Genomic DNA, 13426 nt, shown 5'->3' on the forward strand with positions numbered 1-13426 from the left:
GCCCTTCTTTAGGGACAGAAATTTCAGTCTGTGCCCACTTCTTTTTGCTTTACTTGCTTCATTCCATTTTGATATAAAGTAGTTTACCCAGGGAAACTAGCAACACTTTAAAAAAATTTCCTGGGAGCAAAGGGTAATCAGATACCTATACTGAATAATGTTTAACCAATACATGGTTTTTAAAGTTAGTTGTATAAAAACCAGGGTGTCTGATGAAGCAACCAGTCTGCTATCAGTGACCCGTATTTAATACCCCATCTTTCTGACCTGTGGTGAGAGGCAGAGGAGAAAACTGAGCTGGGTAGTTAATACTCGGATTCTTCCTCTTTAACTGGGTCAGGTCTGTGTGTGTGCTGTGCTTAGTTACTCAGTCATGTCCGACTCTTTGTGACCCCATGGACTGTAGCCCGCCAGGCTCGTCTGCCCATGGGATTAGCTAGGCAAGAATACTGGAGTGGGTTGCCATGGCCTCCTCCAGGGGATCTTCCCAATCCAGAGATCGAACCTGGGTCTCCCGCATTACAGGCGGATTCTTTACCATCTGAGCCACCAGGGAAGCCGGGGTCGGGTTTGGGTGAAGAATTAAAAAGGTATACTGCCAATGAAAATAACTTTTTAATCAAGCCAAATTTCCTATTCAGCTAGCATATAAAAAGCATTCAAGAACTAAGTCATTCAATAATCATCAAATTATAGAGCTGGTAGGGAGTTCACCTAAACCAACCCCTGTTTAACTGTTAACTGGCTATACCTCAGTTATATATCCCTCAGGAGGGAAACGCTCACGAGGCAGCCCTGTTAAGCCATCACAAGCACAGATGCCAGGTCTAATCTGGCAGCCACTGGCCACACTTGGTGACTGAGCACTTCAAAGGTGACCAGCTGAAACAGAAAGTAAACATAAATCGGGAAAAAGAACTGGACCGACAGCACATAACCCCACAATGCGGGTCAGATGCATTCAATTGTGATTGCCTGTGCATCTCGTCTCTGAGAACTGAAAGATTCAATGACTTTTTTAATAACAACATTATGAAGGTATATAATTCACATATCACACAAGTCAACCTTTTAAATACACAAGTCAGTGGTTTCTAGTATGTTCACCAAGTCATGCAACTGCCACCATTCTCTAATTCCAGAACCTTTTCACCATCCCTAAAAGAGACTCCATACCCAGTAATAGTCATTCTCTGTCCACTCCTCTGCCTAGACCTTGTCAACTAACTAATCTACATTCTGTTTTCAGAGCTTCCTGTGCTAGACTTCCATCTATAAATGGAATCCTGTGGTCCTTTGTGATTGGCTCCTCTCACTTAGGATAATGTTTTTAAGGTTCAGCCCTGTTGAAGCCATGTATCCGTCCCTTGTTCTCTTTTATGCCAAATAATAACACCTTGTGCAGACAGACTATACTTTTTGTTTATCCATTTACTGGACACTTGGATTGTTCCCATTTTTAGGCTAACATGAATAAAACTGCTATAATCATTTGAGTACAAGTTTTTTTGGGGGGACGTACATATTCTTTTTTTTTCCTGAATATATACCTAAGAGTGGAATTGCTGGGTCACATGGTAACTCCAAGTTTAACCTTTTGAGGAACTGCCAGACTGTTTTCCAAAGCAGCTACACCATTTTACATTCGCACCTGGAGGCTGCACTTTTAACGTATTTATGAATGTAGATTCTTTCCTCTCTAATTTCTGCCAGGCTGGTTTGCTGAGAGTGCCAGGAAAGAAGAGGAGGAAAGGGTGAAGGCAGAGCAGCAGGGCAGGGGTGTGGAAGGCAAGCAGACTCGTGACGCTGCTTCCAGAGTCCTGTCTGCACCTATGCGGCCTCACGCGAGTCACCTCCGGTCTTCAAGTCTCAGTTTCTTTATTTACTAAAATGAAGGCGCTAGACCAGTAGGTCTCAACTAAGGACATGTGGCAAAGTCTGGAGACAATTTTGGTTGTTACAGTGGCTGGGTGATGCTCCTGGTACCTAGAGGGTAGAGGTAGGGATGCTGCTAAACATCTTACATGCGTAGGGCAGCCCCCAACAGTTAAGAATTACCTGGATGGACCCAAGCGTCAACAGTGCCAAGGTTGAGAATCCCTGCATTAGACTGAGGTGACGACATACGGGCCATTCTGAAGAACAGCCAAAATGGTTTCCAAAATGACTGTACCACTTTATAATCCACTCAGCAATGGGGGCGGGGGATGGGGGGGGTGGGGGTGTTCCGCTCTCCACATCCTCATCAACACACTAATTTTTGCCAACCTAAGAGGAACATCCATTCTACTTACAGCTGCTGGGGGGAAGGGATAGTTAGAGAGTTTGGGATGGACATGTACACATGGCCACATTTACAATGGATACCCAACAAGGACCTACTGTATAGCACAGGGATCTCTGCTCAATGTCACGTGGCAGCCTGGATGGGAGGGGGGTTTAGGGGACAATGGATACATGTGCATGTATGGCTGAGTCCCTTTGTTGACCTGAAGTTATCACAATACTGTTAATCAGCTGTACCCCAATACAAAATTAAAAGTTTAAAATAAATAAAATCTTGATAGCTTCAACTCCATCCCAAAGCAAAACCAAACCAAAAAACAATAAATAAAAAGTCTCTTCTAATAACAATGTCCAGTTAACAGACTGCCAGTGTCACACGGGAAGAGGCGAGTCACTTTCTTACCTGGTGCCTGTAATTATACCATCCATTTGATCCTGCGACAATCACCACCCAGTGCTTGCCTCCATCCTCAGGGTCCTCCAGGGGAACAGCGCCAATTCCCAGGACCAAGCTGAGCAACACGGTGACTTCCCAAATCATCCTGCCCCCTTGGGGTTCCACTGCAGAAATCTAGGAAGAAAAAGTCAGAGTCAAGCGAAAAAGGACTGACAAAAACAGGAGAACACTACTGGCCCCTAAGACAAGACCACAGAAAATGGCTCAAAAAGATAAGACTATTTAGTCACCAGACAGAACACACCGAGGATAAAACTGATGTCAGAGCAGAATTTCATTCCGCGCTGCTGCCGTTTCCCTGGAGTGGAGCAGAGGGCTGCCCACAGCGCCCCCCCTTCACTACGGGCTGAACTTAGGAGAATAAACCGAAGAATATCGAGGAAGCTCTAGGGGCAACTTTTTAAAGTTTTTGTCACAACTTAGAATACGGAAAACAAAATTCACTGACAAACTTCACTGTGTCGGAAAAATATCTACCACATACTATGAACTGTTTTAAGAAAAGAACAGACATAGAATGTGTGCATAGCAAAATGTGGAAGGCAGACAAAACCTAACAGTAGTTATTCTTGGGTGGTAGATAGGTAGAATTAAGAATGATCTTTCTTTTTGTCTCTCTTTACTACAAATAATATATATTACTTATACAACAAAGCTTGTAAAAATTCAACATACGCTTGATGTAAATGCTGAGGGGCAATTTATGTGTGTGAGCTATCTGGGTAAGCTATAGTCTAACACTGGCAGCCCAAATGAATGTCTTTGTATACTGCTTACAACCCATTTACATTATTCTGTACAAGAGGCTGGGCAAACATTTTAATCCTTGTTTTACTGGATGGGGAGGTTGAAACAAGAGAGAAGTGACTTACCCAATATTCACAGACAGTCAGCACTGGCCACAGACCAGAACCCACGCCTTCTGAATTCCTGGTCCACCCTTTCTGCTACATGGTCCTGCATCTCAAGCCTTTATTCTTAATGAACTACATGCCCAATTTTACACTTCACAGCCAAAACTTTAAAGACAGTTTTAAAGCACAAAAGGCAGAACTAAGGCCGAGTCCTGGCCACCCTGAAATTACTCAGACAAGTATGCTATTTTAATGCCCTGTGTCCTGACTATGTTATTTTTAAAAAAGCCTTCCTATGGCAGAAGCCAGGCCTGCCCTTCTGAGATAAGAGGAAAAACAGTCGTTGAGACGTAGGAACTCGGAACAGAACAGTTCCAAGGCTAACCTCTGCCTCTGATGCTTTTTGACAAAACAGTGCTCATATACTCACTCATTAATGTATTCACTCATTCATTCACCTACTCAATCAGAGTCTCCTGAGCTCTGACCCTGCCAGAAAAAGTGCTGGGGGATGGGAACGCAGTAGGGACAGGATGAAGCCTCTGTCCTCAAGGACTGCAGAGCCAGTGAAGGCACGAAACACCTCAAAGTCTAGGAAACCATCCTCAGCATCTGTGCCTAAGACTGTGCTAAACCTCAGAATGATGGGATTTCCTCTCAAGTGAAAAAACAGGAAGCCCTGAGTCTGGTACAAGTTTTAAAAAGTAAAGGCACTTTGGGCCAGCACTTCTCCAACTATACGCCCAGATCGCCTGGGGGGCTTGTTAGAAGGCAGAGTCTGACTTAGTAGGCATGGGCAGGGCCTGAGACTCTGCATTTCTGACAAGCTCTGGGTGATGCCCAGGACTACACTCTAGTCAGTTCTGCCCAGAAGCCCAGCTTCCTAGTCAAGAAACCGTACTACTCTATCTCCGCAAGACTTCTCCCAGGAACTCAATTTTTCACAGGTAAGAATTAAGAATCTGAGGTGGGAGGACTTCCCTGGCAGTCCAGTGGTTGAGATTCTGAGCTTCCAATGCAGGTGGCAAGGGTTCAGTCTCTGTCAGGGAACTAGGATCCTGCATGCTACACAGCATGGCCAAATAACAACAAAAAAGAATCTGAGTTGGTGCTAGATCCAGGTTTCTTTAGCTCCACTACAAAGTCATGGATGCACGGGTAACTACAACAACGTGCCCCAGATTTGATTCAAGATTGTCTTGAAATGGTCAAGATGAGTCACAGATGAGGGCAGTGGACTTCCCAGGCCACCCAGCCCCGGAACCCACTGGTCTATTAATATGTCAGTGTGTATGAGAGGATGTTTGCTCATGTCCACTTGACCTGCCCAGGGCTCACCGAGGGATAATAAAAGGGGAAGTGATACAAAGGTATGAATCAGCAGCAGTGAGGTCAGGCAAGAGACTGTCAAGCTCCCACCCCCAGAGTTCTGCAGTGGCCCCCACACTGGAGGGGAAGGTGAGCCAATGATACTGGAGGTCATGCAACCGGCAGCCTCCTGGCTGCAGGCAAGCCTCCCAGGAAGCCTTCTCTTGGGGCAGGCGTCAGCAAAGTCTCTGTAAAGGGCTGGAAAGTAGGTATTTTCAGCTCTGCAGGTCAAGTCATCCCCATCACAACTCTTCAGCTCTCCCACTGCATCACAAAGCAGCCAAAGATGATACAGAAACCAGTGAACACGGCTACATTCCAATGAAACTGAAACAGGCGGTCTCTGTGGCCCGCCCTCAGGAGCCAGAACTGAGAACACAGGACAGGTACAGTCTGGGGTTTTTATTATCTTTCATCAACAATCATAAAATAGGCTCCCTGGTTTGCATACCACGCTTTCTGAGTGTCTATCATGTGACTCAATCCTGAAGAGGCTGATCTGTCCCGAGGCACTAGTGCCTGACTTCTTCTTTTCTGTCTTTCTCTTTTCTTTTCTTTTTTCTGTTGTGCCTCATGGCATGTGGGATCTTAGTTCCCCTGACCAGGGGTCAAACCTGTGCCCCCCAGAAGTGGAGGCTCAGAGTTTGTCATTGGACTGCCAGGGAATTCCCCCTTTCATATTTAAATAAAATATACTAGAGTCGAATGGTTGGGCTGCCTGAGCAACAGAATAGACGCCACCAGCTCAACTGCCTAAATCCGCAAGCAAAAAACACCACCAGGGTATTTTTACAAATTCCAGTTTACTTTTTATTCTTCTACTAAAACACTAGCAAGTTACTCTTATTCATACACAGGGGACATTTTCAGAGTTCACATTTGGCGATGTTCTTGTCTTTTTTTAAATTATTAACACAGAGTTGTGGTTCCTTGAATACAATGCCAAGTTACAAGCCTCACCATGTGACACCGACTGGGAAATGCCACTTAAAAAACACATACACCAATACGGTGGGAGAGGTATGGGGCCAGGGGCGAAGGAAAGATGTGAAATAATACAATCCTTCCATCACCCTTAGCAATGAACACGTCTCAAAACAGCAGGTTTCAGATAGCAATTTCCTGGTCAGCACTATTCTTGACAAAGTCGAGAGCAGGAAAACAAAGTCACAAATCATCTTGCGGCATATCTATGATTCTTGTTTCAGCAGAGTGAAAAGTTCATGAATAAAAAGTAAACAAGGATCCCTGGGACTTCCCTGATGGCTCAGTGGTTAAGAAGCTGCCTTCCAATGCAAGGGACGCAGATGTGATCCCCTGTTGGGGAACGAGGATCCCATACGCTGCAGGGTAACTTAGTCCACAGGCTGCAACTAGACAAGCACCGCAGTGAAGACCCAGCGCAGCCAGAAAAAAAAAAGTAAATGATCCCTGCCAAATTGGCCCAGGGCACTATTTCTTGCCCGTGGCACTCCACGGCCCCAGTCACACAGGCGCAGTCTTCTACTTCTTCCTGTCTACTCGTCCGTCCAACACACAGGGCCTGAACACCCACCAGGTGCTCACAGGGACTGAATAGGGAGCCAAACTGGCGAAACCCTTCGCAGAGCTGACATTCTAGCAGAAGAGACAGGTTGTGCGGTGGTCATGAGAGCTGGGGAAGAAATAAAGGCAGAAGAGGAAGTCCCGGTGGGAGTGTCGGGTATCGTTTTTTCAAAAAGGGAAGATTTTAAGAAGGTGAAGGAGCTCACCCATTTGTAGCAGGAAAACCCCAGAGGCAACATATATGGTCATTTACTGGGGTTGTCTGTTGTTGTCCAGTTGCTAAGTCGTGTCCATCTCTTTGCAACCCCATGGACTGTAGCATACCAGGCTCCTCTGTCCTCCACTATCTCCCAGAGTTTGCGCAAATTCATGTCTACTGAGTTGATAATCCTATCTAACCATCTCATCCTCTGCCACCCCCTTCTCCTTTTACCTTCAGTCTTTTCCAACATCAGGGGCTTTTATCAAATAGGGTACTATTTAGCAAATCAATTATGTGTGTGTGTGTGTTAGCAGCTCAGTCATGTCCAACCCTTTGCGACCCCATGGACTGTAGCCCACCAGGCTCCTCCATCCATGGGATTTTTTAGGCAAGAATACTGGAGTGGGTTGCCGTTCCCTTCTCCAGGGGATCGTCCCAATCTAGGAGTCGAACCTGGGTCTCCTGCACTGCAGGCAGACTCTTTACCGTCTGAGCCACCAGGCCCTAAATCAAATATAATACATCCTTATAATGGGATACAGTGACAACTTTAAAAGAAAAAGGTAGTTCTTAAAAGTGGGAAGTTCTTAAGAGTGGGAAGGCCTCTGAGAGGATGCTCAGGGGTATGTGTTTAGTCTGCTAACCATTTGCAGGGAGAAAATGACCCAGGGAGCTGTTGCTCTAACCAGGGGAGAGAGGAAAGTCCCCAGGAGTGTTCTGCTGTTGCTATGCCGCACAGGGAGGGAAGGCGGGACATGCGTCGGTATCTATGAACCATGGAGTGTGCAAGACACTTTCCCATCCTCACAACAGCCTGTGAGCAGGCTCATTACCCGCTTCAGCTGAGACAGACTAGCAGAGGTAGAGAAACTTGGTGGAAAGTGGTACTGCCGGGTGACACACAGATCTGCTTCCAAAGATTGCTTCTTCTGCTACACCACCTCGCTTGTCACACCAAAAAAGCATTGTTTTTGTGAGTATCTCAGAGGCCCTGTAACCACAGGTGGGAGGGCTACACCCCACACTCCGGGGCCTCCAAGTTTCCTCCAGCAGCAGGATACCCAACATGCCTGCTCTTCATCACCCCACTATTTTAAGACACTTGTGGGTAATCGGTTATAAAAAGGTCTTAGAAGAAGAGCCCATCAAAGGAGAATTTGAACCACACAAAGTGGTTGGACAAGAGCCCATCAAAAGAGAACTTGAACCACACAAAGTGGTTGTCCATTGACAAAGTCAATGGACAAGCCTTTACAAATGAATGTCACCAGCCTCCAATGCCAAGTCCTCACTGCTCCCACTGGTCCAGCGACCCTCTCATGTTACAGGGCTACATGAAATCACTGATTCAACTGAAGGATTCCACTTCAGGCAGTGCCATCAGGTGGGGTCAGATCCAATAGGGGAGGTTTGGGACAGACCTGAGTGCACATACTAGATCAACTGTCAGCAGCAATAGAAGTAACAAGGCTACAGTTAGAGGACCATCTAAATAGCAGGATCAAATTCAAATCCACATCTGACACCAAAGCCCAGACCTTAACCACCCCCGTGACCTCCCACATCAGCCCTGTACTTGCTACTTGCTCTGGGTTAGAGACAGCGAACCATTAAAGCCAAGCAAAGCAGCTGGGCAGTGAATGACATCTGTAAAGAGACTTCCAAACCTACAGGTTTTAAGATCTTGCCCTCTGTTCTTTGCAGGCTTACAACAAAATCATCATGCAAGTGGTCCCTGGCTGAAAACATGCAAAAGAGACCAGGACAGGAGACAAGGAGCCCTCTTTCACCGAACTGAAGTCAAGTTCCTCTGAGCCCTCCTCCTGACAAGACTTTGGCCCACTGAGCCCAGGTTTAGCAAGAATCCTGCAAGGATCTCCCATCTTTGGCATCTGATCAAGCTCCTCTTAGCAATTTTTCAGCCATTGACCCTCCCACTCTGCCTACTGGCAATAAATCTCAGTTGTCCTTGATGTATTTGGAGTTGAGCTCAGTTCTATATGGAAGTCTTTCTCCTCTAATACAACAGCTAGAAAAAAATCCATCTTGTCATTAAAAAAAAAAAAAATGGTTACATTACATGGCACATAGTTCTCCAACCAGGGACCAAACCTGCACCCCATGCACTGGAAGGAAAAAGTCCTAACTACTAGACTACCAAGGAAGTCCCCACCTTATCATTTTTAACAAATGCCAGGTGAAATTTCTCTTTAATACAGGACAGTTACTAAGTTACTAGTTCCTAAGTCCAGGGAGACCCTGCCTCACCTTAATTGTTCATCTGTCAAATGGGATGGTAGAACTAAATTATTAAGGGCCCATTCAGTTCCCATATCCTTTGATTTTCTGTTTCAAGAGTAAAATGGAAAAAAAAAGAGAGAGAGAGAGAAAGAAAAGAAAATCCAAGTAGTCTTATCTCAAATCTCAAAAAAAAAAAAAAAAGGATTTTGTTCAAGTGAGAGAATCAATGTTTTTTCATAGGGAACATTTATGATTCAGTAGCAAAGCACATTCTAGATTAGAGCATGTCCTTCAAAGTTACCTAATTCTGATGCTATGGAGGACTTCCCTGGTGGCTCAGTTGGTAAAGAATCTACCGCAATGATTCTATGGAACTTTTTTCCCCCACAACTCTGTAAACTGTAGATACTAGAAATGAAAATAATTATTGTCTAAAAACATGCAAATGCATTCTATTAAGTGGAGGTGCAAGTGACTCCCCCTTTGAAAGAAAGAAGCCAGGTTGCCCATTGCACGTTTCAGTATTTCTAATCTACAAATGTACTTTGTACTTGGAATCTCCTTTCAACTGACAGTAATATATATAGAGTGATGTTGTTGTTCAGTCACTAAGTCACGTCCGACTCTGCAACCCCATGGACTGCAGCTTGCCAGGCTTCCCTGTCCTTCACTATCTCCCAGAGTTTGCTCAAACTCTTGTCCACTGAGTCAGGGAAGCCATCCAACCAGCTCATCCTCTGTCGCCCCCTTCACTTTTAAAAAATTATCTTTTAACATTTCAAAATGTACAAGCAGCTATAACATATTTCAAAATACACATAGTCAAGAAAGATTTTTTTAATTTACTAATGTCTAGAAGAATTTGATTTTTGGTTAATGGTTTTTCTACATTTTTATTTTCACTGCTTATTTGGCATTTGAATTTCTTTAAGTTTCTCCCAAATTACTATTTTTTTAAATCTAGGATTAATAATAGTTTGTAGTCTTTCCCCAAATGAATGAGCATGACTTTTATAACTAGATGTAAATTCTTAAGTTTAATTTTGCTACAACTTATATTTTAAGAAATTGAAGGATACACGTTAAACTATAGAAATGTACAAATATAATATAAAATACCTGTTACCGTCATACAGATCAACTGTTAATATTTTGTAAATCTGTTAACCCTCTTTCCCCATAAACAAATAAAACATTACAGATAAAACAGTCCCCCATTGTCCTGTCCCATTCTCCGCATACCACAAGGTAACCACTACTGTAAATTATTTCATTCCAATCAATGTATTATACTTTAAAATACATATATCCACTTTATAAAAATTCTCCTACTAACAAACATGTAGGTTGTTACCTTTTTTTTTTTTAACTATTAAAATGTTGCAAAAGCATTCTTATACTCATTGCCTTGTAAGCAAATGTCTCTCTGGTACTTTAGGAGTAGAACCACTGAGTCTTAAGATATACCTATTTTGCTAGCAGCTGTACTGTCCTATGGAGAAGGCAATGGCACCCCACTCCAGTACTCTTGCCTGGAAAATCCCATGGACGGAGGAGCCTGGAAGGCTGCAGTCCATGGGGTCGCTAAGAGCTGGACACAACTGAACGACTTCACTTTCACTTTTCACTTTCATGCATTGGAGAAGGAAATGGCAACCCACTCCAGTGTTCTTGCCTGGAGAATCCCAGGGACGGGGCAGCCTGGTGGGCTGCCGTCTCTGGGGTCGCACAGAGTCGGACACGACTGAAGTGACTTAGCAGCAGCAGCAGCAGTACTATCTTAAGATATACTTCCAAATATCTGATATCTTTCAAACGATTGATACTCTTGAGAGTAACAAAGTTCATAATTTCTACTCTGATAGATATAAAGTGATCTAATTATGAGTTGACTCATTGGAAAAGACTCTGATGCTGGGAGGAATTGGGGGCAGGAGGAGAAGGGGACGACAGAGGATGAGATGGCTGGATGGCATCACTGACTCGATGGACGTGAGTCTGAGTGAACTCCGGGAGTTGGTGAGGGACAGGGAGGCCTGGCGTGCTGCGATTCATGGGGTCGAAGAGTCAGACACGACTGAGCGACTGAACTGAACTGAACTTAATGATGGGTTTATCTGTATCTCCTGGATTACAAGATAATTTGAGTCATATGTCTAATCATCCAGATTTCAACATCCTTAACATTTGTGATGATTTCTTCTTCATAAAATGGGACTCAAATTTTGGCCTAAAGCAATGTCTGTGGTTTAAGGAAAGAAAAAAAAAGCTGGTCATTTCCTTAAAAAAGATAGTCATAGGTGGAAAACTCAAGAGACAGCATTCACCTCAATATATTTTTAATGAACAATACTAGGTATGGTGTTCACTTACTTAAGAGTTCACAACCTTTTACTCATCTCTCCTCTCATTCAACTGCAATTGTCTTTAAAATCCTCAGCAATTCCCCTGGGAATTACTGCAATGAGCTCCCTGGTGTGGCCTCTTTCCAACATTTTTCCACATTAGAGAGTATCTAAGATACACACTGGGCTTCCCTCGAGGCTGACTGGTAATGAACCTGCCCGCCAATGCAGGAGACTCGGGTTCTATCCCTGGGTTGGAAAAATCCCCTGGAGAAGAAAATGGCAGCCCACTCCAGTATTCTCCCTTGGGAAATCCCATGGACAGAGGAGCCTGGCTACAGGCCATGGGGTCACAAAAGAGTCCAATACAACTTAGCGACTAAACAATAGCAACAACAAAGATACACATCTACTAAATCCAGTTTCTAGGGCTTTCAGGGCAAAATCCAAGTCTCTTACAAGCTTGCAAGATGTGCCTCTGTTTTCCACTATCCACATGAAATCCCTTGCTCCAACCAGGCTCAGGACTCCGGGTCCAAAATCAGTGCTCTTTTCCTGCCTTCATCATGCTATTTTCCAGGCGAAAGGCTCTTCTCTTTCATCTCACTAGCTCCTGCCCATCCCTCAAACTCCATTCAATTATTCCCTTCTCTGCAAAGTCTTACGTCTTCCCACAAGTAGGGTTAGATGCTGCCCCTGGAACACTGGAATGGTTCACGATAAACTGCCTCTCCCCTTTATGAAATAATCCCTGCTTAAAAAACTTAGTAAGGCTCAACCAATGTTTGCGAACTAATGCAGTAAAGACATTACTGTCTGGAGCAAAGACAGCTGGGCCATGCCACTCACTACATACCACAGGGCAAGTCTCAAACCATGGACATTTATTTTCACAAAATTTTTCTCCCAGCCCCTAGATTCTTGGCACTGAATACCACGTGGGTAAAACCTCAACTCTAATAGAAGTAGGGGATCAAATCCTGCTAACTTTCACTTCCATGGTTCATGTGAATCATCCTGTTAACTCCCACCAGCTCAAACCTGTGAGAAGTGGAGCTTTTATGATTTCTCAGAAGGGATGTTTTTATACCTTTGGGTATATTTGCTGTTGTGGTTAACATAACCCCTTCCCCCTTAGGCTACCAAGAACTAACTGGAAACAGATGAAACCTCAGCATTACAAACCTCAACAACCTGAATTGTTTCTAGATTGTTAAGACAGGACACAAGAGACCCCTCCTGGCATTCCCTGGCTATAGGACCTTAGCAAATGTGCTCTCAGCTCGCGCCTGTTTCTCTCTGCTCTTGGAGAAGCCTGGGCTTCCAGCCAGGGCTCGCGCAACAAAAGGAGCCCCAACTCACCAACTCCACGGGATGCAAGGCTGAGAGAGGTCATCGGAAGTCATCGTTTGCCGAAAACTCCCTTTCTCCCGATGAGAAATGGATTTACTCAAAAAAAAAAAAAAAAAAAAAGGCCGGGGAAACTGAAAATCCCAGACATGAAGCCAAGATCTGCGGCCGATGGGCGACCCTGGTCTGGGGCGTTGGGCCGGGCCCCAGTCCCCTGCCAGGGATATTGATTACCTGCTGCGAGACCGTGGGAACTCTTCGCGGTGCGCAGCCTCAGAGCAGTCAGCTGCCGGAGTCCTCTCTGCAGAGATTGCTGAGCGGGGTCCTAGCTCCTTGCTTTGAGGGTTGGCTGTGCCGCGGCGATTGGCCGAGCTTCGGGGAGGGGCGTCTTCGAAAGCCAATGGGAGGCGAGAACGAGACCGGAGAGTCGCAGGAACTACAAGTCCCAGCGAGTCCTCGCGGGGCCTTCTGATCCCAGAAGGCAAAGGAACGCAGGGAGGACGGTATCCAGTGAATTAGGGCGGGATGGGGTGAGGGTGGGAGGGTGGTTCTGACGTGTGTGGAACCAGGGGCGCAGTGATTCCCCGGAAGGATCGATCCCCAGCGCCCTAAGCCGTTTAACACTCTGCTTCTAAACTTGTACACAAATTAGAACCACATAGGGTAGTAGCTTCGTAGGTGCTGATGCCTCCGCCTCTCCCTAAAGATTTTGAGTTCTTTGGTTGGTCTGCCTGTGGCCTGGGTTTTGGAGTCTTTAAAGAGCCCCGGGTGATGGGAT

General features: G+C 45.1%; 1 protein-coding gene and 1 long non-coding RNA gene across 3 annotated transcripts in view; one reads left to right on the plus strand and one right to left on the minus strand.

Annotated features, from left to right (window-relative positions):
- LGMN (legumain) overlaps positions 1-13026 on the minus strand; it is a 35882-nt gene extending 22856 nt beyond the window's left edge. Inside the window, exons 1-2 of one of the 2 annotated variants that reach the window (XM_055555669.1) lie at positions 12883-13026; positions 2690-2857 (exon numbers count right to left, since the gene is read on the minus strand). In XM_055555669.1, coding sequence (XP_055411644.1) covers positions 2690-2827 — 138 coding nt within the window. In that variant the 5' untranslated portion in view covers positions 2828-2857; positions 12883-13026. Of the gene's footprint in view, positions 1-2689; positions 2858-12660; positions 12788-12882 lie in introns of those variants that run through there. The other variant, XM_055555670.1, reaches the window with a different exon arrangement.
- Positions 4202-8577, plus strand: LOC129633759 (uncharacterized). The gene is made up of 3 exons (XR_008705263.1): positions 4202-4544; positions 5185-5351; positions 8417-8577. It is a non-coding gene; the product is annotated as an uncharacterized LOC129633759 (long non-coding RNA).
- Positions 13027-13426: the final 400 nt, after the last annotated feature.

The sequence above is a fragment of the Bubalus kerabau genome, chromosome 19 (genome assembly GCF_029407905.1).
Source record: "Bubalus kerabau isolate K-KA32 ecotype Philippines breed swamp buffalo chromosome 19, PCC_UOA_SB_1v2, whole genome shotgun sequence".
Taxonomy (NCBI): Eukaryota; Metazoa; Chordata; class Mammalia; order Artiodactyla; family Bovidae; genus Bubalus; species Bubalus kerabau.